The following is a 25,537-nucleotide window of genomic DNA, read 5'->3' on the forward strand; positions in this document are numbered from 1 at the left end:
GCCATGTGGTGGCCCTGCCCAGTCGCAGTACGCGGCAGTTTGCGTTAGTGAGTGCCGGAGCCAAGATGATGCATGATTGTTCAGTTCAAGGCTCTTACAAAAAGTACCAAATAAATCATAGACGGTGTTTTACCATATTTCCGAGGGTCTACTTCGGCTCCGATGCGACGCAAGCGTTAGTGTGCTTTTTTTTTCGTTTTTTTTTCCAACGATATTACCGTAATTTCATCACCATTATGTCCTATACTATAGCGGACACATATGAATAAACAAGTGAAATCAGCGGAAGCAATGCGATACAGGGTGTTTCACTTAACGTCGGCCAAACTTTAACAATATGCAAATGCTACGTAGCTGGACAGAACCAAGGTAACGTTGTTTGCCGTCGCTTGGAGATACTCAGATTATTTTTTGCATTCCTCCTAATTATATGGCTAGCCTTATTAATGTACCTCTGAAATAATAAAGTTAGATGAAAATTGTCAGTGAGGAAACTGTAGAGCAACATGAGAAACTATCAATACAGCTTTCTGTTGCTCAGTATGTGCTACATAAAAGTGTTTTTCTGAGCGTGAAAGAAGCCCGCGAATGCACGTAAACTGCCTCGAGCGGTCAATCGCGAGGCAGTTTTGTGTGTACTAGCGGGCTTCTTTCACGCTTTAATTAATCAACTTGAGAAGTTGAATAATTAAAGGTACCTTAAGACTAAATATCTATAGGCGGAATGCAGAAATTAATCTAAGTATCTCCAAGCGACTGCAAACAACATTAATTATTAATGTTGGTTCTGTCCAGCTACGTAGCATTAGCATATTTTTTAAGTTTGGCCCAAGTTAAGTGAAACACCCTGTATACAAGGGGATCATTTCAAGTCTTGCGGTATTTTAAAAAGTCGCCTTCGGCAGATAGGATAATTGTTGTCGTTGAGCTGGATTATTCGAAGGGGCGGACATTAATCGCACGGGAAATCGAAACAAACATCAAAATTAATAGGTAGATGTGACTAATTAACTTCATAATTAAATACTTTACGGCACATATTCCAATTTACGAATTGTAGCCTGTGAGCTTGCAAGACGCATCCACTTGAAATAAATTTATAGGATTGCACCAGTCGCGAGATATTACTTTCCAAAGTGTGAGACGGAATACATTGGCGTTCCAGTTATTTTTGTGCTTCAATGCATAAAATAGCGTTTTGATAAAAACTTCAGGGGACCAACAGTGCATTTTACGGCTAGTTTGATGGCTCATATATCGAAACTGGAGTCATTCTGGAATTTCATTGCAAATATACACGTCTGACAATCTCACCGGCTACAATTCATAAATTGCAATATGTGTGGTAAAGTAATTAACTAAGAAGTTAATTAGTGAATGTGTGTTAATTAGCTGAATATGTGTTTCGATTTCTTGGGGTAGCAATGTCCGCCTCTCAGAATAATTTAGCTTAAGGACTAGAATTGTGGTATTTGCAGCAGGCGATTTTAAAAAAAATTCCACAACACTTTTAAATGATCACCCCGCATATTTCTCTGAAAGGACATTCTCAATATAGACACGGAACTGACGAACCTTCCTTATTCGTCCATCGCAGCAGGTACTGTGATATAGGCAGGTTCCCATTAAAAGGCTCCGTCCAGGTGAGCCGCACATACCTGCTGGATGCCTCGTTCACTTGGAGGCTGTCGGGAACGCCGGGCACGTCTGGCAAGGAAAGAAAAAAAATTGCTTGTTTTGGAACAAAGCAAGCTTGACCTCAACATAGGTTTGAAAGAAAGGCGACCCTAGCGTTTAGTGTATCTTAACGAGAAAGAAATTACACGGGGAAGTTTTATTGTACATGGAGTAAGTATATATAAATAAATGTCGGACGACGCGTAGCATAAGCTGCATCGCAAATCCATTAGGCCTAATGAGCCTCCACGTTTGAGTTTATACAGGCGTAGTGTAAATTTTCATTTTGGGCCATCGTGATATAAATTTTTCTATTAGCGCGCAATTTTGGCGCATAACGAGAGTGTTTAAGGGCTGACCTGTACAGGGGAAGCTCATACCTTGCACGATTAGCTGGACGTTATTGGTGTCCTCTCCGTAGTCGTTGGAAGCGTGACACGTGAACACGGCGTCATCAGACTTCTGGACGTTCGTGATGGTCAGCGTTGACTTCGGTGTCTTGACGTCAGTGTGTTCCGCTTGTGAGTATCTGGTTCAAAAATACATAGTAGTCACGTAGGGTGCAACGAAATGGTATTTGAAAGTTTATATCTCCTTTGCTGTTTCCTATTTCAGCAATTAGAGGCACAGTGCACGGCTTAAATGCGATTTAGTTGCCTAACTCTCGCGGAGTTAAAAATGTGGGCAAGTATGTTGCGCTCTTCTTTCAACGATAATAAATTCAGCAGGGATGATAGAATAGTGATAGCGTGTAAACTTGGGCCATTACCTTCTTCTGTACTCACGCTAAACAAAAAGAAAGACATTAGTAAATAGCAATGAAGAGTTACCACTTTGTCGCAATAATGTTGTCGTCAGTAAACTGTGATCGGAGCTCTGCTATTACCTACATCTCCAATATAGTTGTAAAGAAAGCTCTTGAAAGGGAGAAAACTCTCAGACTTCACTTGTTACTTGTAAATATCGGTAACACGTGAATACAGGAATACTCTGAATCTACTTGTACCTAAGATATAAGACGAACGTTTCACCAGTTATCTTGACTTATCATGCCTAAAGCTTGATCCAAATGAATAGTTAAAGACACATGCGTGTGCGCCTGAAAGGCCCGCCAAAGTAACGCATGGGAGTAAGGTTAACAGATAACTCAGGCAAGCCGAGGCACCTTCTCTATACATGCTCGATAAAATTCAACGTATGACATTAACTACAACGAAGACCACTACACGAACTAAGGTTGGCAGTTTTATTGGTCGTATAAACTGCAAGAAATGCTCGCATACTAATTAAATTAACAAGTATGATGTCCCGCTTACACAGGCAAGCATGACCAGGTCTCGCTCGATGACCACGAACACTCGCTGTCACAACACTGACATAATGATCGAAATAGGTTGTCCAATTGTCATCGTGTTCCAAAGCGCACAGAAATACGCACAGAATATGGCTGGAATTATCTTCCGAAAGTTGAAAGAACAAAAGAGCAGGTGGTCTTTTGAATGAAAGAGGAGCGAAAGAGAGATAAGGGAGTCGAAAAAACAACAACAACAAAGGCAGGCTGGTCAACCGCAACTAAAATCTGAATTGCTAACCTTTCGCTGGGAAACAGGAGAGGCGGAGTTAAAGAGGAAATGAGAAACATATCTTTTCACAACATGAGTGCTATAGTGACTCAGCAAATTTGCTTACCACGTTCGAAATGCTTCAGTGCCCCCTTAAATAGTTAAAACGACTTCGTATATACGATACCTGTGGTCACCGAGCGCTGCAATTGGCACCCCGTCCTTGAGCCACCAGAGCCGCATGGGCGTGTCTCCAGCCTCTGGCTCGCACTGGAGGTGTACGGTGCTTCCCCGCTTTGCCGATGTTGTGGATTCCTTTGGCGAGAGCCGGGGGCTGCCTGCGCCGTGGCAAACAGCAGGATGCTTTCAGAGTTTCACAGCTTGCGTTTTTTGCCTATGTCCTTTGCGCGAGTCCGTTATAATGAGCGGTCGGTATTCGAGGCATACAAAACAAACGCACATGCAAGCGCAGGGCATTATCAGGGAACTCGATAGGAAGCGTAAGTTTCTTATTCCAGTTTCCATAGTTAAGATTGAAGATGAGTGACGCAGAAATAGCTTAAGGCATATAATTAATATCGGCTTCCTCTTATTCAGTGAGATTTCGAGTGTCTGTGCACGGTTTGGGCTCGAAAACTGAGCTGCTCCGAAAATGAGGCTTCTGTTAACTAGATATAAAATTAATACGAACCGGAAACTGCATCACTGGCAATATATTTCTGCCTTTTTGTAACATCAAAATTACTGCATAATAATCAGTACCCTTAGGTAGCGCTATCTCCCCAAACTTATTTTGGGAAGAAAGCTCCAACAGACAGATTCGGAGAAGGCAGACATGCAAACGCGCTGTCTCAGTGCCCGACATCTTATGCGCCATAATTTGTTGCCGCTTGGTTCCTGACACTTAACAACTTGACCGACATAGCAGCTTTCTTAAAATAAACTTAAGCCAATTTCTCTAGCTAGCTTGGCTCATTTCGCGTGCGTTAAACCTATCTGTGTCCAGAATATCATAACGTACTCCAACACACCCGGACATGCACCTCGCTTCCATTTCAAAACCCGTCTTTTTTTTTTAGCGTATCTCTTACCGAGACTCTGGAATACATGTTTGGCGGCATATGAGAATGATTGAGTCTAGCGCATGTAAATATGGGAAAACGGCAAGTGCCCCGAAACTAATCACTAAGTAACAGTGGGGTAAGAAAACACCGCTTTCTGTTGTTCACTTCCACTCACTGCGCACGGTGAGGCGGACCACCTTGGAGAGCTCGGCGCCGACGCCATTGGAGGCCTCGCACAGGTAGAGGCCCGCGTCGCCCGCCTCCAGACTGCGCATGCTCAGAGAGCCATTGACCAGCACGTGCACCCGGGAGGTGCTCACCAGGGCGCGGTACGGGCCGCCATCCCAGCCTGCGATCACGCAGGGTTCATGTAGAGTCGTTGGATGGGAGATCTGAGCGACGCGGGCTTTCTCGTGATGACGATGAATATCAATCAATCAAAAAAAAATTACAAGACGATGAGTGATGAAGCAAGTAATAGACAAAGCGGTTACTTTCAACGGCTGTAATATTCGCGTCTATATGCATTATAATAAGGTATGTTATTACTCTTAAGATAGTTTTGAAAAATTGCTTGTGGGAAACAGCACAATGTTACTCATCAATAAGTCGAAGAGGTGTAGTGAAGTTAGTACCACGAGGTGGTTTTGACGAGCAATGGCAATGCATTAAGATTATGAGTTATCAATTTAGGGCACGCATTGTAATTTGCGAGCTGCAATGTGTGCTCTCGACCAGTTCTGAACATTGTCATTTGCCTGTGCTATATTACCATGATTACCCATGCCAGCGACGTTCTGGCGTGGCTCTTCAAGCACTACGTTCATCACGATCCAATTCTTGTGGACGTGACGGCCACAGTGAAAACGACTTCCCACTACGACACACATTGACAGGTTCCGAGAACGTTCTCTCCCAATAACTTTTTTTTTCTTTTTAATATGCACAATATTTTTTCAACTGTCGTGGCAGGAATCAGCGACAGTTGGGAAATACTGTGACTTCTTGAGACAAGAGGCTGGCAGACGATGCTGACAAGAAAACGCTTCTTAAGAGTTGGTGCAGTGTTAGAGCTCTCAGGATAAACGGCTGTTGTATTTCGGCTGCAAATAATGCGCTTCTTTTAATGTGCCGGCTAGTAATGCCGCGATCCCAACCTGTGATCGCGCAAATTCAAGGAGGTGCGTCGGATGGAAGACCTGATGGACGCGGCTTTCTTGATATCAAGATTGCTTGTTGAGCACGCTTGTCATGCCTTCTTCTCTTCCTTCGTCAGTTGTTCATACACGCTGCATAAAACATACGTAATCATGTCAAACAAACTGTCAGCATATCCTTAATAAGTATGTTTCTACTACCCTGTATACATGTGTGACGTTATGTAGGCTTGTGATGAGTGCCAAGCAGCAGAGCGCTTGTTCACAAATTTGTTACCTGCAATACAGCGACGCGTTCTGGCTACTTGTTGGATATATTACTAGCGAACGCTGTCGGCCAATCACAACTCTTATGAGCTGAAATCCTCGCGAATTCCGTGAACATATTTTTGTTTCTTGATTCATTAAAACACCCAAAGTAACTCATCTATCTTTTTTTACGGAAATGCACGAGCACATCTTCCGTAGCTGCTTCTTTCCTCCATTCGTTCAGAACCCGAGACTAATTCCTTTAGCGATTGCGATGCAGGACTCAACGAAAGGGAACAAAAATTCTATTCAACCTTCCTTTTGGAAGTTTTGCCTCAGAATCAATTGTCGGTTAGCGCCCTAGATAGCTTGTCCCTATCCTTCTTCTCGCTTGTTAAATTGCTGGACCCAGCTGGGCCTCACGGTATGCGCCCGTGCGCGTTTCCCTTCCTCCACCACTCACCCCCACCTTACCCCTCTTATTTCCTTCTCCCTTCCGCTTCTGTTCTTTTCTTGCCATCTCCTTCTCCTCGGTTCTTCCGCTGCGACCAGATTCCAAAATGATATTCGGCGCGCACGGCGCGAACAGACGCGCGACGTCTTGATATATATGCGCATATCTTAAACCGGATACAAGAAATAACGAAAGATAGAGAAAACGAAAGAACGGAAAACAAATCGATGGCCCGAGGGTAGCGGCACCCGTTATTTCGCGCTGAGGCTCGACATTCGTGAATCTCTCACTCCGGGTCATTCTCGTCCTCTCCACCCTTCCCGCCGTGTATAGTCATGGCAAACGCCGCGCGGCGACGCTGCTTCTGCTTCTGTTTGCGCGAGCTCGGCCGCTTGCATTCCGAAACCGTCTTCGGCTGCCTCATCGGGAATCCTCACCCTCGGTCGTACGTCCTTGCTTTCTAAAAACCAGAGAAATAGAATAAAAAAGTTCGTGCCTTGCGCGGCTTTCTCCGTTTTGTTTCGTGCCACCGGTTTCTTGTATAAAGGCGCTGCTGCTGCAGCAGCAGCTTTTGGCTTCAGTTTTATGCCGCCTCGGTCTTGCTGCTGCAGTCCGCAGTATCCACTGCGCCTGACAGAACACCCCTCTCCCCCCCCTTTTTTTTTGTTTTCTACATTGTTTCGACTCTTGGCCGTTGTGCGCTTAGCGCGTTTCGGGTGGCACGTGGGAGCACGCGCGTGGCAACACAGACGCACAAGAGCAGTAAAGAAAGAGCCACAAAAACACATAAACAAAACATAAGGTGAAATACAAACACACGCACACACGCACACAGGATCAGAGATAAACACACGCAGTATAGCAAGGCACGCAAGTGGAGAGAGAGAAAGAAACGCACGCACGCACGTACACACGCACGCGCACGCGCACACACGCACGTAGACGAACAAACGTACAAATTTGCACGTTCAGCCATTGCCTCGCTTCCTGCGGTGCCTCACCTGACACAACACGGAGATATATTTTTATTTTTATCTCCAGTGCTTGTTTGCGCTTACGGGTGACGAGAGAGCGCTGGATGAGGAAAACGTGTCTCCGTCTTTTTGCGCGCAGCGAGATCGTACGACCTCATCGGGCCTTGGGAAGGGTGGCGGGAGAGCATTTCGGAAATCAGGGAGTGCTATGGAAGTGCAAGTACAAAAATAAAAAAAGTATATATATATATATATATATATATATATATATATATATATATATACACTGTTAGAATGAATCAGTGAGAGAGAGAAAGAGAGCGAGGTGATTCCGACGAGTTGGGAACGAACGGTGAAGAGAGAAAAGGCATGAGGAGTAACGCGATACGAAAACTTCCGAGGCGGCGCGTCTTACGAAACGACCTGCGCTGGCTCGTCGCTGCCGTTTGAATAATAATAAGCGGGAGCAGGTGGCCCATTTGTTTGCGACGACGGGGGCGCGGGGGACTCGGTGATTCGAGAAAACGTGGCATCGTCGATTCAGCGGTATCACTGGCTGGCACCCGGCCGCCGTGCTGCTGCTTCGATTTTCCCTATACGTTGGGGGAACAATCTATGGTGACTCCCGAGGCGCTTTTGATTGCGCTTCAAGGCAGATGCTGCTCTTGTTGGAGTTCCTCAGCCATTTGTGTGTGTGTGTCTGTTCGACTTGGAAAGGAAAACCGAACAATACTATAGCACATACGTTCTGACTGCTTCACACCGCTCTTGCGCCTTCGCGTGACGTGGTTTCCGTTTCGTAGAAGAGAGCGTTTCGTTAAGTCATTTTGACTTCTGAAGAACTTCTTAGCAAATAGAAGGTAAGTCCGGTCTAAGAGTTAAGCCAGCAGTCGATGCGCAATGTGACCTTATTTTGATAATGTTACGATGATTCGCATGACGGCCACTTTGCGCGCTGTTTACGGCTATAGCATACTAGCCAGGAGAACGCAGATCATGTGTGTATGCGCGTGCGCGCGCGGCAGCGTTCAGACAGCGATAATTCACTTCGTATTTGTTCATTTCTCGCAACCGCGCCATTCTTCGCTAGGAGGAGAAGTAGGAAAAAGAAGAAAGGAAAGGCAGGGAGGTCAACCAGACGCACGTCCGGTTTGCTACCCTACACGGAAGAAGTGGTTTAAATGGATGAAAAGAAAGAAAGGAGAGAGAGGGAAGAAAGTAATCCCCTATTTTAGGTATGAGCTAATATTTACGTAAAAAAATTCCGGCAGAAACGATCTCAGGATGACTGTCGATGCTACTGTGATTTGCATTGAAGCAAGGTAGCGACAAACCGTATTACCACTGCCGAGAGGCGTCATAACTGAGGTGCGTAATGCAGCCGGCCTTTTCTCTCGCGTTTGCTTCTGGACACGCTATCACCTTCTAGCGCCGCCACCGCGAAGTTGGCGCGTGGCGCTTGTCTGAATATATTACGTGGGTTCGATTTTGCACAGCTTCGGATAAATTTGTTTTTTTTTGTTATTGAAGGAGGGAGGAGGAAAAGAAGGAAGGAAAGGTAAGGATGTCAACCAGACGCACGTCCAGTTTGCTACCCTCCACGGGGGTAAGGGGGTTAATGGATGAAAATAAAGAAAGGAGAGGGAGCGAAGAAGGTACTCTCAGTGTGGACACGTGCGATTATCCATCACTTCACGCCTACAGTCGGTCACTGAGGCCAGTCAATTTCATGAATCGTAGCAATGCTCGCGTCGCTTTGCAAGCCTGCGACGCATGGGGCCATGGTCCAGGAATCCTTGTCTCTGAAAATGGTCTGCTGTCTAATCGGTTCAACGCACTCCGAAGAACGTTGTGTTCGATGTCATAAAGATTACAAAAACACAACATGTGCTCGATCGTCTCTTCGCAGTTGCGTGAGTCGCAGATAGGTGTGTCGGACATTCCAATAAGGAATGAGTAGGCTTTCGTAGAAGTCACCCCTAACCAGAGGCAGCACAGTAAGGTTGCATCACGGCGAGTGAAGTGCGATAGAATCTGCAGCTTCAATGTAGGTTCAAGGCGGTGGAATCGACAGATCGAGAAATTGGGGGTGTTCCACGAAGTTTGAGCCTTGGTTTCAGCAACTGAGCGAAGACCCCTCGCAGTGTCTGTACTTGACAAGGGTGCAGACTGTCAGGGTTTCTTTGTAGTCTGACCGGGTGGCATCATCGGCAAGGTCATTACCGACGATGCCCAGAAAGGGCACTGTGGCCACTGTGGCTGCAAGCTTTTTATGGCCGTTAGCTCTTGCCCCTCTTTCTGTGACAAAGGAAACGCCAACGAAGCTGCAACTTCAAACTTCGAATATGAAAATATATTTTGAAGTTCTCATTTCCAGGCGAGACGTAGTGGCTGTTACATGAGCGCGGTACAACGCAACCGTGTATTCTCTTCCTAGTTTTCGGAACCTTCTCGTCTGTACCAGCTCCAAGGAAAAAGAAGCCACATATATTTATACCAAGCATTGCTAACCGCGTACCAGTTAGTGTGGCCTGATTTGCGCGCTTCTACAAAGGTCACACTGGTACTGCTAAGCCATGACAAACAGTCTAGAATGTCATTAGCTCTCCCAGTTGCGCAATTTGTGTTTGCGTTTGCAATGGTTTCCAAGCGCACCGTTGTGCAAACGATAAACCACGAGCGCACGGACACAGGACTTGACATGTCTCATCTTGGTTCTAATGATAGGATTTTCGTTGGATGCTTCCTTTTCTACTTTATAATGATTTCTCTCGCAGCGGAACATGCGCATGAGTCTTGTGACGGCTGGTCGGAGATACGGACGAGCCCCCCGTGCACGCACGGGTTTTTCAAAGCGAAGTTTAACCATTCACTTCGGTCGCAATCCCGGTCCACCTGTGGGCCTGCTTTATCACCAACTAACCAAGCTTATTAACCACTGAGGACCCATCATTCATACGCTTAAAACTGTTACATATGAGGTAGTCGATGTTTGAAAGACCTTGAAACACTTCTACCAAGGTCACACTGGCATAACAGCACGAAAAACAGTCTCGAATGTCATTAGCTCGCTCAGTTGCGCATTTTTTTTTGTTTGCAACGGTTTGCAAGCGCTTCGTTGTGCAAACGATAAGCCACGAGTGCACGGACACAGGACTTGACATTCTTGACATGTCTCATCTTGGTTCTAATGATAGGATTTTTGTCGCATGTTTCGTTTTCTACTTTATAATGATTTCCCTAATAGATCAATAATTGGCCCACTTTTATTTTTGATTTATATAAACGATCTTAAGATTGTTAATAACTCTGAACCTTTTCTTTATGCAGATGATACTTATAGACTTGCTTCTGAGTAACCCGTGCACTCTTTGACTCTAAAACTAAACACCGATCTAAATAACATTTTAAGCTGGTGCCGATGTAATTCTCTCAGTATTAATCCTTCAAAGACCAAGTTCATGATTTTCCATTCAAATCACAAGGTCCCTTTACATTACCCTACGATCAAACTTTATGACATGCTCATTTTTCCCGTTAATGAGCGCTCCTTCCGTTTTTTTTTTTTGGTGTCAACCTAAAATACGCTAACCACGTTGCGCACTTACGAAGAAAACAAGCTTGTGGCATTACAATCTTAATCGGAGCACGCCATAATTTTAACACTCCTACCTTAATTACACTATGCTATACCTTTATTCATAATCACATTAACTATTGTATTACCTATCGAAAACAAACTGCGTTTGATTTCCTGCTCTAATTCAACTAAGTTTTGCTACTGTTATAATGCTGTTTTAGTTTAGCCCCTACACTTGTTTGTAACCTTGAACAGGAGGCCCCCCTACAGTCTAGTACTCTCGGACCTCCTCCTGTATTATTAACTGTGCGTTGTCTTTTGCTATGAAATTAATAAACTTGGCTCTGATTCAGATTTTCGCAGCGTAACATGCGCATGAGTCTTGCGAAGTTGGTCGCAGATACGGACGAGCACGCCAAGTACGGTTTTTCAAAGCGAGCTTTAACCATTCACCTCGATCAAAATTCCGGCCCACTTGTGCGCGGGCTTTATTGCGAACTAACCATGCTTATTAACCAGATGACTTATACGCTTAAAACTGTTGCATATGAAGTACGCGGTGTCAAAAAAAAACCTTGAAACACTTATCTTTGTAAGGCAGCACCTTTTCTAATAGTATGTAATGTTTGTGAGACCCATTTCGTCATTTGTGTAAGTGCCTTAATGAAACCCGACGAACTGAGGAAGGCGGGAGAGAGGGCTGTTGTTAGCTGTAGGCAGACCTATAGCCTTGCCAAAGAACTGACGAAGCATGAGAAAGCGCTGACGAAACCACTGAAGAAGCGCGAGAAAAGAGAGAGTTGAAATAGATTTCTTGCATTATCTGGGCTCTGTATAATATAACAAAGCAATGGCAACCTGGTCACGAGATTGATGTAAAGAGCAGAGATCAAGTGAGCCATAAAATGAAAGAATTCTAGGATCACTGTAACAAAACCCCAGTATACGGCCCGACCAACGGGCATTTGGCCATTATTAGGCGCTTTAGAGGGGAGGGCTGTTTAAAAGCGCCATTACCCGTTTTCTTTTTAGCCCACTGAAAAATGGCAATGTGCATGATACTTCACGTAGCCTGATGAAAAAAAAAAAAGGATCCTCACACCCGCTTGAAAATGAAATCTTGTTCTGCTGCGTGGGAGTCGAGCATTCTATAATGTGGATATTCGAGAAGAATGAAAATTGCGCGCGACTAGTAAAGCCCATAAGAAATTGGCATATGACATTGAGGCATCACCCCCGAAACATGCTGAGAGGCTTGTGGCTCTACATCGGAAATCTCGGAGGAGCATGCTTGCTTCTTTTTGAGCCACACCACGCCTGGTGGTGGATGTTACCGGCATGTGGGCACTGTGCTTGAGACAGCCGAGAATAAAGGCGCCCAAGCTGCAATTCGTCGTCGTCGTTGCTATGTTTAGCGATGTATTTAAGAAATGGAAACATCGGCAACAAGACAAGACACGTTGGTCCAGCGTGTAAAGGAAGCATCGAAGGAGTTGTTTGTCAAGCACCGAAGAGAGCTACTGCTTGAGCAGTGCTTTTGCACGGAAATGAAAGGTGATTGTCAGTTCCCTCTTCACACTTTTCTCTTTTAACACGAAAGTGTTTTATGCCGGGGTCCACCAAGACTTCACTGACGTATTTCCGTCACGGAAATACGTCATAGAACATAATACAAAGAAAGAAACCAGAAGAAAAAGTTCCACAAACATGCAAAATTTGGAGGTCGAACCCACGACCTCTCGGTCCGCGACGATAGATCGCCGAGCGTTTAACCCATTGCGCCACAAACGCATTTGCAGAGAGCTACACAGACGCGCCTTATATATCTAACACTCCTCCGTGTACCCGCGCTCTTGCTCGGGGCGGTGCCGCCGCCTACGAGCAGAAAAGAGAAGTACTGCATTATGACACTAACGCGCACCGACAGTGAACGCTTCGGTGGTCTCAGCACTACGACGCCTCGATGCCAGCATTCGAAGGGACGCTGGCATCAAGAAGCACTACCAACGCTAGGTGGCGTTCACCGTACTCAGCACAGCGGAGCGTGGCCTCCGCAATTAGCTCTGAAAATGTTTCTGAAGTTGATCGCGGAGGCTGCAATTACGACGCGCTGTACGCGCTGATTTGACTCGGTGACGATTCAGTTACGTGCTTTGTCTTGCGCGTTGTATTAGTGTGTCAGTTACGTGCTTCGTCTTTCGCGTTGTGCTAGCGTGTGCAGCGTAGTGCAGCTTCCATATGCACGACGGTTGCTCATGGTCATCGACGTTGGTAGTCGTGATGGAGGAGACGTGCCACCAGGCGTCAGCGTGGGTGCATCAACGCCTAAGGGCGCTTTAGCCACAAAACACCAATAGACATTATATATCAATGTGCAATAAACATTACACTACTTCTGTGAAGACACGTTTCACTTTCGTGTTCTATACCGATTCCTATATAAGAGGGATCAACCACATTTTTTTTCTAAAGTATCTTTTTTTGCGCCTGTGGTGAATGTGTTTCTTCTAGCCACGTTTGGTTTGTGAGGCACGAAATGTAACTATCCGAGAGATGGACGCACGAGTGTGGCCAAACTGCGGCACCCGGTGCAGCGTAAATTAGAATGCGCTCACTTTGACGCATCCTCTTAAGAGAGCGTCTGCTAATAGCGACAGGTTGCCGGTTGGAACCACATCTTATGTGGTTCAGTCAGTTTGCGTCATTTCCTTAAATTCAGCGTTGACTATCGCTCGAAAGATCCCACTCCTCTGCCGAGATTTTGCCACGCATCGACATTGACCATTTGGAAGATGACCGCGGTGGTCATGATGTTTAACATTAAGCATGCGATGTGTGTACATGCTTGCAAATACGCAACGCAGGACAAGCGTTTGTGCCTTTTGAAGAGGGGACCAAGAAGTGAGTGAGTTATTTCAGTTCTGCTGCTTACCTGACGCTGTCTTCCAGCGTATGTGCGGCGGTGGCTCCCCTTCAGCCTGGACAGTCAACGACCACCGAGTGACCGGTAACTGCCACGACATCCTTGGGCTCTGACCTCCAGCTGGGGGCCACTGCGAAGCGGCACGAGCATGACAATCATCGACGTTGCTAAGCCAAGCTGGCCCCGAGTGAACCGTTCGCACCCGGGTTGTACTAATCGACCTCCGAGAATGAACGAAAAACGAAACATGTTTGAAACGCCAAGCACTCATACATGCATTCAGTTTGCGCCGCCGCGCACTCTTATATTCCGACCAAACTCTGACAGCTAAGGGCAGCATTCGCACAGCACTCCTCTGGTTGGTCAACAAAACGCAGGTGACAGACCTTTGACCCTGAGCACGGTGCTGTGGCTGGCTGTGGCCCAGGCGTTGGAGGCGCGGCAGGTGTAGTTGCCGTTGTCCTGCGGTGTCAGGGCATCCATCGATATCGTGGACATGAATCCGTCTTGGCGCACTGCTTTGGTGAAAGGCGCGCCGTCCTTGAGCCACTCGATGACGATGGGCGGCTCGCCGGCGTGCACGAAGCAGCTCAGACCCGCGCGCATTCCTTCCTGCAGTTCGTCCAGCCACCGGAACGGCGTGATCTGCGGGCCGGCTGTGGAGGAACGCCGAACGGTCGCGGATAAATGAGCGCGGAGCAATGTGGTCGTAATGCACACTTCTGATAGGAACGAATGGTCGACACCATAGTACGCTGTTTCAAAATGCAATCAGTGTACACAGAAGGGCCGAAGAGAACATGTCCCGTTCAAAAACGTTGCTTCGGAAGTGCCATTCGGTTCAGGAAGAAATCATGCAGTGCACAAATACAGAATTAGCCCGAACGAAGCGTGACCCGCTGGCTGGCCATTACACTCGTTCCATTGTTGGTGTTCCAGTCACGGCAAATGCATCGCACAAGATCACATGTATTATTTTTAATGGGTAAGCATTCTTTGGCGAGTATCCCAGCCCCGTCACGTGATAAGTGTAATGCCTTGTATCTGCGAATTTGCGGAATTAAGACATTTCATCATTATAATAGTGTAAATGCCGATGTGGTAGTTTTTTAAGTGATAAGGAGCAATTCGACCAAAAAAAAAATCTTGAGAGAATACCGATAGAGAATACATAGAGCTCCCTAGAAAATGCAGGAGAAGCTTAAACTGAGGTGGGACAGCTGAACTTTTGGGGTGGGCCAACTAGAAATTTGGGGCTGGGTCAACTAGGAATTTGAAGGTTGGCCATATGAAATTTAGGGATGGGGCAACTTGAAATTTGGCAGTAGCAACTTAAATTGGGGGTGGGCCAACTGAAATTTAGGGGTGTACCAACATAAATGTGGTGGTCGCCAACTTGAAATCTCGGGGTGACAAACTTGAATTTTGGATTGGGCCAACTTGGAATTTGGGGGTGGGCTAACTCGACATTTTGGTGTGACCCAATCTCCACTTGCGTTGAGACGCTTGGCGCGTTAAAGTTTACGTGTCGCAGAAAATCCGGTGTCGGTGACGGCGTCCGTGGCGGAAAAAATAATCCACAACCACCGCATCCACAAAGTGTTACTGCAGGGGAAAATCATTTCGAATCACCCCGACCACGTAAGCCCTTCGTTGTGGTGCAAGGTGTTAGTTAACAAAAATTGAATTTTTTGCAAGAAATCCGTCAGGAAAATGGAAAAGTACAACTTAAGCACAACCTACAGGCATGGTGGCGTCGGACTGTTATTTCAATATACGAGAAAACATAATTCTGTTACGAGGAAACTTAAACGCCACCCTATTTTGCCAACATTTCTATCATAAAAACTGGAGGACGCTTCAGCTTCTCATTTAAGAGTAGAACGCTGATAGCGTTATCGGGACCCGTTCGCATCGCATCGTTCGCATACGGCAAGTAGGCTTCATACACTGCAACACTGAACGTGGGAAAGCCAGCTTACAAAGACCAAGCTTACACCGATCCCCTTAAAATCGGCTTCACTTTTAACCGCAAATGCATTGCTGGAAAGACGTTATTCCAGGGGCAATATAAGTGGTCTTATATTAAAATGTTAAGGCCCTAGCACGTCTTTCATTATTTTATTAATTGTTTGCTATTGCCCCGACGCGCGCAGGTCTGGTAGAAATGCTGTAAAAAGGGTTTGTGTTTGAGTTTCCTCGTAGCAGAATTAGGCTTTCTCGTAAATTAAAATTACAATCGACGGCGAATCAGACGCCGGATGGTAAATTCGTACTTTACCATTTTTATGACGAATTTCACTGTGAGAAATTAAATTTTTGTTCACCAAAACCTTGCACCACGTGGAGTGCCTGCACGGTGGATGTAGGTTGGATGATTTTCTCCACCACCCGCGATCACACGCCGGTTGCCGACGTCGGATTTTCTGCGACACGGGGCCCTCAACGCTATCGCGTTAAAACACCGGCACACTCGGGTAGCCTACTTGCAAAAATCTTATCCAGATGGTGCTGGCATCCTGGCTGGGTTAGGGAGCCTAGGGCGGGTCAACTTGGCAAAATGCAGTTTTGGACACGCGCGCGCATCAGGGGCAGTAGCAAAAATTAATAAAATAATAAAAAATGGTCCTAGGGCCTTCACATTTTAATATCAGACGGCTTATATTGCCTCTGGAAAAACGTCTTCCCAGCAATGCACCTCCGTTTAAAACTATAAAAAGATTAAAAGGTCCCGATAACGCTATCGCGTTCTACTCTTAAAAGCGAAGCTTAAGCGGCCTCCAATTTTTCATCGGGCCTTACCGAGGCGCAGTCAGAACGAAGGCGAGAGCTTAGCGCGGACAAGGAACGCGTGCATAGCACAGCCTTGCGAGACCGACAGCAGGGGTGATGTCGCGGCGATGCTCTCTCCACTCACGCAACTCCTCACGTGCTACTGTGGCAGCTGGTGTTTCCTTTCGACCGCTCTGCTTCGTCGAGGCGCGCTCGTGCCCGGCATTCCGGCTCAATTGGCACTATCGCTTTGAAGAGGCCGGATGCGGCGAGAAAATCTGACAATTGTTTACTAAAGCCTAAGTATTCTTTGCCACCGGGAAGGCCATGTGTAGACGTGCATAAGCTAGCAAAAGCTAGGAAGAGAAAGTAAGCAAAAGTAAGCAAAAGCGAAGTCACAGCAGAGCTTAACAGTGCTTACGCATTAGTAGACAATTCTCATAATTTCTGCAACTTTTTCCTTAGTGCCTTTTACTTATTCCCTATAATTTGCTACTGTAAGCTAGCGTGGAAGGCAGCAGTTGAGGTCTTACTTCTGACGATGACTCGGACGCCCTGTTGCACAGCAGGACCTGCGGGACTCTCTACAGAGCAGGTGTACTCTCCGGGATCCTTGGCCTTCGTCAGAGTCTCCAGCAGCAGCGTGCCGTTGGGGAACACGGTCTGCCTCTGGTTCACCGGCAGTTCACTCCCGTCTGCAAAGTGTGTTGTGAACAAGGCGATGTGGCCTCTCTCGCTTCTTGTGGATCGGGTAGCAAGAAGTATAGCACCACACAATGTTTAGTAATATGGCCCCTAATTACGTGAACTATTAAGGTGACGTGGTCATGACACCGGTGAGTTTTAAACTGCAGGAAAGCTGAAATTCGCACGATTAGGGATAGATAATACTGCCGTTCAAACAGCGCACGACAAGCAACGAATACATCATCACACGTGCCATGCTAACGCATTTCTCTCGCATTTACCGCCAAATCGCCTCTGAATTTCCTCCCACGCTTCTGGCATAGTACCTTCGCAAGGAAATTTAGCGCCGGCCGTGCTGTGCTCCTCCCATTTCAATGTCATCAGAAATGCTTCGCAAATTTGGATTTGCGCGGCCGATCTACACTGTCAGAATAATCCGGAAACCCCAACTGCGTCGTCTATAATGAACCACGTGTTGATCTGGAACACTAATCACCGATTAGTCAAATCAGGTCACTCTTTCGCACTGTTGTCGTTGTTCTTTATTAAGCTGCGTTAACATATCTCCGTACACGCACCTTTGAACCAGGTGACCTTGTCGTACGGGTATCCGCCGAATGGACACTGCAGAACCAGGCGGTGTCCGTCGAGAGCCGTGGCGTTGTACGCTGGCCGCGTGAAAATCGGGCCTCGCACGTCCAGCCGGAAGTCGTGCACCGCTCTGCCCGCGGCATTGCTCGCCACACACTGGTAGTGTCCCGAGTCGGACGTCTCCACCGACGTCCAGTTGAGGAAGCTCACAGCATCGCCCGTGGCCGAGTCGCTGGTCGACCAGAGACGCAACCGTGGGCCACCTCCAGACACGGGCCACGCACCGTCCAGTGTCCAAGTGATCGAGGGCGCCGGGTCACCGGACGCCCGGCACCCTAGGCTCGCGGGAGACTTGGGGTTCAGGCCACCCGAGGTTCCGAAGGTTCGTTCCATTCTAGGGGCCCGCTCTGCAAAGGTGTAACGAATGCGAGTCAAGGCGCGCCTATAGCCGACCCTACGTAACCCTACATGGTTTCTAACCCCTTCCCGCTGCCATGTGTAGGGTAGCAAACCGGTTGTGCTGAAGTGGTTAACCTCCCTGCCTTTCCTTTTCCACTCTTTCCTTCCTTCCTTCTTACCAGCGCATCGTGTGGCTCAAAAGAGCACTCGTCGGTAAGCATTGTGCGGATCGGTTTAAACGAGGAAAGCAATTTCCTCGCACCATATTGGAATTTTATAATAATAATAATTATCATCATACGAACAAAAGTACTGACATATCATGAGATTACCATGATAACATTTGCCTGTATTGTTAGTATATTTCGCCCAAGCAGAGACGTGGGTGAACATTGGACTTGATTACATTCAATACAATACATAATAACACAAGTTTATTCTATATTTGCTACAACATGGTACGACGAACAAAAAAGATACCCACATCCTTCCCACCGTGTAAATTGATCCGCCTAAGCGCCTATAGCTTTTAGCGCTGTGTACGTTTTGCTCTCGTCAGATGCGGCCTAAGCACGCGATTGCCATGCTTGCTACACAGGTATGGTTCAAAAGCCAATGATCTGACACTGACGACTCGAAGTGCGAGTCACAACTCTCTCTCTCTCTCTCTCTTTTTTGTGCACATTAAATGTCGTTTTATACATAATGACCTAGCGAACACCCTTGTCTTGCTTATTAGCCAACACGTATACGCACATCCATCATTTCCGCAAGTATGGCACCTGGCTATAACTTTTCAGGAACTATCTACTACTGATAGGTGAAGTCTATAGTTCGAAAGTGAGAGGGGTTGTAGGGAGGGGGGGGGGGGTTACAACTTGGCGACAGAATGTCTTCGCAGTAAAGAATCCAGGGTCATACTTACCTCCAACTACGAGCTCCGCCGTGGCCTGCGCTGCCCTGCGTCCGTCTCTGGAAGCAGCGAAGCACTGCAGCATGCCGCCCTGGTGCCGGGCCACTGCTTCGATCCGCACGAACCCACGCTCGAGCCGCTGGAATCCCAGTGGAAGCGGCGACCCGTTCAGACGCCACTCGAGCGACGCTTCGGCGCTGCTCGCGTTGCACTGGAACGACACCGAGTCGCCGGCCTCGGCACGAACCAGCCGCGGACGGATGCTCGCCGACAAGTCCCCTGTGGATGTAACGCAGATGCGCGACAGCCTACGTTGCATACCGCAGAAATCTAGGTCGGTCTACACTCTTTAAAAAAAGTCGCAGTTTCGCCCGAAAGGCGAAGCATAAATTGCGATGGAAAATTAGTAGAGAGCTATACGTAGTAAGGATAGCAGTTTTATCGGCGGTGTCAACTTGGACACATTCGCTTATAACTGAAATAACAAGTGTGGTGTCAGCGCGCGCAAGCAAACATGCATAGATCGCACTCGATGACCGCAGACAACCGCTGTCAAAACGCTGGCATGAGCAAGCGAGGCTGCAGCAGCGAGCGATGGTTCGTGCCGTCTATCGCTTCAACGGAAACTCAGCGGCGAAAACACAGCGCATGCAAAGGTAGAAGCTGTGTGCAGATCGCTTTCAAGATACGGTGCGCGCGACCGCTCGCAGCAGCGCAAATACAAGTGCGCAGTTGTTGGCAGAGTAGAAGCCGCACCCCTCCCTCCCACGCTACCTTCCCACTTTCATCCTTTGGCACGCGAGATTGAATCTCCAGTTGCCCTTGCACCGGGTCGCTAAATGCGCAGTTGGTTCCGGAGCACAACGGCGCCCCCTCCATTGCTTCCATCCCCCCCACGGCTTTTCGCGCTACGAAGACGTCGCGTTTGCTCTCCGCCGTGCATTCGCTCTCCGTGAAAGCGCGCGTCCTCTGCGCGCTGTATGTGCGTCCCTCGCATATACAGCATACGGCGCGCGGCGACGATTTTATCACCCTTGGACTTTATACGGAACCTCACGGCGATGGCGACGGCGACCGCAGAAATCCGCTTGGAGTGTCCGTATAATTGCCATCGCAATAAAAGGTTAGCGGACCTGCGGCGGTAGCTTAGTGGCTATGGCAGGTTCGATCCCGGTCGCGGCGGCCGCACTTCGATGGAGGCCAAATGCGAAAACGCTCGTGTACTTAGATTTAGATGCATGTTAAAGAAACCCAGGTGTTCAAATTTAACCCCGAGTCCCCTACTGCGGCGTTTCTCAAAATCATATCTTTGTTTTAGCACGTAAAATTCTGGATTTTTGATGTATGTTTTGATCATGCACGATCGAATCCCGGCCACGGCGGCCGCGTTTAGATGGGGGCGAAATGCGAAAACACCCGTGTACTTAGATTTAGGTGCACGTTAAAGAACCCCAGGTGGTCTAAATTTCCGGAGTCCCCACTACGGCGTGCCTCATAATCAGAACTGGTTTTGGCACGTAAAACCCCATAATTTAATTTTTTTTCTGGATTTTTCTATAAGTTTACACCCTTCGGGGCGTGTCCCCAAAGAATATTGCTCTTCAGTCTTGCTTGCGTTTGCTTTTTTGAAAACTTCGCGCTTGCTTCTTTCCTGTCAAGAATTTTGTGTCATGCTAATAACGCGCTTGCCGTTCCTGACTTGGAGGTATCGGACGCGCAGGGTTACAGAAAGGAAATACATGCAAAATAGATAATGGTTATTGTTTGCACTCTTTCGAGTTCATCTTGCACCCAAACTTTCTTTTAGAGGGTAATGCAAGGATTCCTTTCTTTTAATTTCACTCCTTTCTTATCATCCACCGGGCACGGCATGCCCATTCCGGTGATAACGTGGGCGGAGAGCCGCTCGGACCGCTGGCGAAACGTGAAATGGAACAACATCGTAATAGAATCGTTGAATTATACCGGCACTCGTTTGAAAGCTGTAAAACCAGTTTCAAATAATCTTCAAACAGCGAATTGACTCTTTACCAGCATTCGCTTATCCATTAAACTCCTCTACAAGAACGAGTGACACGCCGCAGCCTCGCGTAACCATAGGTAATTGTTTCACTTGTAACGGGGCTATGCCTAACTATACTGAAGTGCTTAGTGTCTTTAAGGCGTGGTTAGGTGAGGAGATATTGATTATTCGTGCTTTGATGTTAGCTCTCATGATGTCTTTTTAACAATTTCTATTTCCCCCACCTCCTTTTATTTTTGGAGAAAGAAAAGTCAGAAACGTGTCTTATAGTTATGAAATGACAGATCTCAGAGCAAATTGATGAGACAATGATTGTCATTATGATTTGTAATCATTCTGTAATGGTCGCTGTCGGAGCGCGGCGCATGCCGTCAATGGAAAAACTAATGGTGATACATAAGAACGAATAAATGTACTTAATTTCTCTCTGTAATTTCCGGAATATGCTTTACATTATACTTTTAACATCTAAAGACAAGTAAGCAGGAAGCACTGCGCGTTTTCGGTGTACTAGCAGTAATACCACCACAGGAAGTCGCAGCACTCAATTATCCGGTCCCCGTGAACGAGTAGTCTAACGCAGCGCTGGGACCAATATGATACCTGTCTCGCAGAAAGAAATCCTGGCTTAGTTTCCCTTCTTTGCTGTGCTATAGGCAAGGCCTGCGCACGGGGAAATGCGTCAGCAGAGACCTGGAGCCAAGAGAAAACGGATAACAACTTGACCTTTTTCGCTGGCAACGGGGAGCCGATAATTGGCACTGGCACCAACCGGCTCCCAAACATTGTGCGGCGAGCACAATAGCTTGCCTTCGCTACAGCCGCAGGAGGCCCGCGCCTTGTTTATTTTACGGATCAAACGTGCAGAGAGTGAAAAGAGGACAATGAACTGCCGAGGATCTAGGCAAGCGAACATGGCGAGATAACCAGGTGGGAGCTTGCGAGAGACCTGAATGAAAGCGAGGCAACGCTTAAAGCTTCTTTAACTTTCCCGTGGTTGCTCTCTTTATTTTGCCTCTTTTATTTGATTCTTCATGAGAGCTCTGCTGTTGCGAACAAAAGAACTCATTGATGCACGCAGGTGGTCTTAGCTGAGAGCGACGACATCTAGAGTATGTGGTACTGCTTGAAAGGTAGAAATTCCTTTAACGCCCGGCCCAGTGCTTTAGTATGACACAATCATTTGTTTTTAGGCCTCCTACATGCACCTCCTACATGAGTATGTAAAGGAGTGCATTTACTTAGGTCAGTGACTCACAGGGCACCCCGAGCATGAGAAGAAAATTTACAGAAGAATAAAAATGAGTTGGAGGCCATACAGCAGGCATTAACAGATCCTGACTGGGAGCTTACCACTGTCACTGAAAATAAAAGTGTGCAATCATTGCATTCTACCGGTGGTAACACATGGAGCAGAAACTTGGAGATTAACAAAGAAGCTCGGAACAAGTTAAGGACCCCACAAAGAGCGATGGAACGAAAAATGTTAGGCCTAACGTTAAGAAACAGGAAGAGGGCGGTGTGGATCAGAGAGAAAACTGGTATAGCCGATATTCTCATCGATACATTAAAAAAAAGTGAAGCTAGGCAGGCCATGTAATGCGTAGGGTGGATAAACGGTGGACCATTAGTGTCACAGAATGGGTACCAAGAGAAGCGAAGCGCAGTCAAGGACGGCAGAAAACTAGGTGGGGTGATGAAGTTGGGAAATTTTCAGGCGCAAGTTGGAATCAGCTAGCGCAAGACAGGGGTAATCGGAGATCGCAGGGACTGGCTTGCGACTGGCGAGCCTTCGTCCTGCAGTGGACATAAAAATAGGCTGATGATGATGGTGATGATGACATGGACCGCAGAGACTGCAATACAATCCACGTAGAATTTCTCTACCAGTACACGCCAACTCACGAATCATGTTCAGTACTGCAAAGGATAGAGGCTTGGTGAGAGGAATGACTTTGTGTCTCAGAGAAAGATTTTTGCTCATTGTGCCCCGCTAATCCACCCGCGTTTATATCATTCGATCGATGTCGCGCATGGAAGGATTAGTAACATAAGTAGGTGAGCAATTCTCCTCGTTCTTCTCTGCATGACGCGTTGTGTAACTCTCGTTGCACTGCGCTGAGCTGGTGAGTTACAGTCCAGGTGCAAGGACCAGCAAAAAAAGAGTAGCCAGACGTGATTCATGAAATGAACTGCTCGCTTATGGCACTCATGATAAACAGCAGAGATTAGCAAAGCCGCAAGAGATAGATCAGATTTGTCATTTGAGGCAAATAAGGCCGCAAGGTGATGGCAGTCCAGAGAAAAATCCGGATATTACATGGTGGGCGTTATTCAGTGAACGAAGGCAAGGGAACTGCACATAAGGTTCTGAATTTTCCCAAGAGTGCTCCATCTCATGAAATTCCTCGGGCTTCCTCACAGTTAATTGCAAGAAAATGCAAGCTGTGTCAAGGAAAAAAAAAAGATAGGAAAGAAATTCCATCAGCTGTCTTGAACCTTTGAAATAGATTGTTCTAAAACCTATACCGTCTTCTTTTCGTGGACAACTTTGAGTGACGCTTTATTTTCGCACTCCAATTGGGTACGCCTTATTGCATCATCATTATGAAAATCGACGACGACGATGATGACTACAACGACTGTGCGCGATCTTTTACCGTTACCGGAACTTTTTCTATACACCGCCGACAACGGGGGCTTTCGTCTTTTCTGGACCCGCCTGTCTATACGGCTGTGCGAGCTTTGCTTTCCCATCGTCTACCTCGGCGAACCATTCTCAAGGGGCGCGCCGGCTCCTGAGCATCACGCGTTTTGGGCCCAGCAATGAGAGAGGCCTAAAAATCTATGCCGCGGAAGCGATTTTCGTGCCGCCCGCAGTTTCCTCGTTGCGAGGATCGATATGGTTCGGCACGCGTGCCGCTTGCACACAAAACGTGGTCGCTCCCTTCGACCGCGGAACGACGGAATGCCTCGGCTACTGCGGTACGCGAAGTATATTTCGGCCGTGCTATCGCGGCCGACGTATAATAGCAAGTGGGTAGGAGAGTGGGGGTTGAGAGAGAGAGAGAGAGAGAGAGAGAGAGAGAGAGAGAGAGGGAGGGAGGGAGGCGCGTGTAACCAGCGCGCTGTGCTGGTTCGCTTAATTGTCATCACTGTGCTGCCCTACTACTCCTTTTCTCGTCCAAAATTACTTGCGCCGCTTGCGCGCAGCTGGGTGTATAGTAGGCAAACGTTGCCCGTGCGGTGATTTGTAACTCGCATTCTGAACTTAGAACCCTGCCCGATTCGCCATCACCACTACCAACTGTTAAGACAAAAGGCGGGTATAGGCTTGGACAAAACACGTGAGCACGAAACGTATGCTCACCGCTCACCGCTCGGCACTCGAGTCCGTTTTGCCGTTACTCTCATGTCGAATTCGAGGGATTTGCCGAACGGCGTATGAGGGAGAAAAATGAAGATAAAGCGAAAGCAGCACACACGAGCCTGATTTCTTGTTCGTAGGATGGGATACGTGAGGACTCGCCACGGTGGCTCAGGGGAATACTTGGGAGCAACCTTTTTTGCGTCTATTATTTGTACCGCCCAGAAAACTGTTCTAGACTCGTAAATACGATATTTAGAACGACGATGCAGTGCACGAAAGAAACACGCGCTCACCGATGACTGAAAGCTGTAGTGTTGCCCTGGCTTCTCCCAAGGTGTTGGAGGCCACGCACACGTACGGCCCTTCGTCTTCGCTCTGCACGCCTCCGCTCCAGTGCAGGACTCCGTCGAGCACCGTCGGCGCAGGCGAGGGCGAGACCGGCGCGAGTCTCTGTCCTTGCTTGCGGTACCACCTGTGAAGAGAAGGTTAAACGCTGGTGACTTAGTTGGGTTGGAAAGAGCACGGGGGAAGTCGAGATCGTACCGCGCAATGTACAGTGGCACGGTTCATCACCATCAGCCTATATTTTTGTCCACTGGAGGACGAAGGCCTCTCCCAGTGATCTCCTACTGCCCCTGTCTGGCGTCCGCTGACTCCATTTTGTGCCTGAAAATTTGCTAGTTTCCATGCACAATGTAAAGTTCTGTCGTAATCTAATGCGTTTTTTTTTTGTTCGCACTCATTTTGTTACTTTAGTAACACCGGTTTTATGTTCTCAGCATCGCAACAATTGCTCAACTCCGTTTCTTCCTTTCAATGTCAGCTGAAATATCGGGTGCCCCCGTGTTATTTCTAATGACCACCGCTTTCTTTTTGTATCTTAACGTTACGGCTAACGGCTATACTTAGTTGCATCACTCACTGGGCAATCCTTGGCTTGTTCGCAAGCTTCTTTGTCATCATCATCTCCATTACTAAGTTTCTGCCCTTCTATATCATCATCATGATCATCATCATGAGACTATATTTATGTCCACTGTAGGACGAAGGCCTCTCCCTCTGATCTCCATTACCCCTGTCTTGCGTTAGCTGATTCCAACTTGCGCCTGCAAATTCCCTAACTTCATCACCCCACCTAGTTC

The 25,537-nt window shown here is 47.3% G+C and overlaps 1 protein-coding gene across 1 annotated transcript in view; it reads right to left on the reverse strand.

Moving 5' to 3' along the window:
• The window catches only part of LOC119448578 (Down syndrome cell adhesion molecule-like), a 150,143-nt gene that overhangs the window by 11,367 nt on the left and 113,239 nt on the right, over positions 1-25,537 (reverse strand). The window contains exons 6-14 of the mRNA XM_037711811.2: positions 24,689-24,867; positions 19,015-19,281; positions 17,678-18,097; positions 16,946-17,107; positions 14,027-14,296; positions 4,479-4,652; positions 3,427-3,577; positions 2,058-2,206; positions 1,576-1,707 (exon numbers count right to left, since the gene is read on the reverse strand). Of these exons, the coding sequence (XP_037567739.1) occupies positions 1,576-1,707; positions 2,058-2,206; positions 3,427-3,577; positions 4,479-4,652; positions 14,027-14,296; positions 16,946-17,107; positions 17,678-18,097; positions 19,015-19,281; positions 24,689-24,867 (1,904 nt within the window). The remainder of the gene's footprint in view (positions 1-1,575; positions 1,708-2,057; positions 2,207-3,426; positions 3,578-4,478; positions 4,653-14,026; positions 14,297-16,945; positions 17,108-17,677; positions 18,098-19,014; positions 19,282-24,688; positions 24,868-25,537) is intronic.

The sequence above is a fragment of the Dermacentor silvarum genome, chromosome 4 (genome assembly GCF_013339745.2).
Source record: "Dermacentor silvarum isolate Dsil-2018 chromosome 4, BIME_Dsil_1.4, whole genome shotgun sequence".
Lineage (NCBI taxonomy): Eukaryota > Metazoa > Arthropoda > Arachnida > Ixodida > Ixodidae > Dermacentor > Dermacentor silvarum.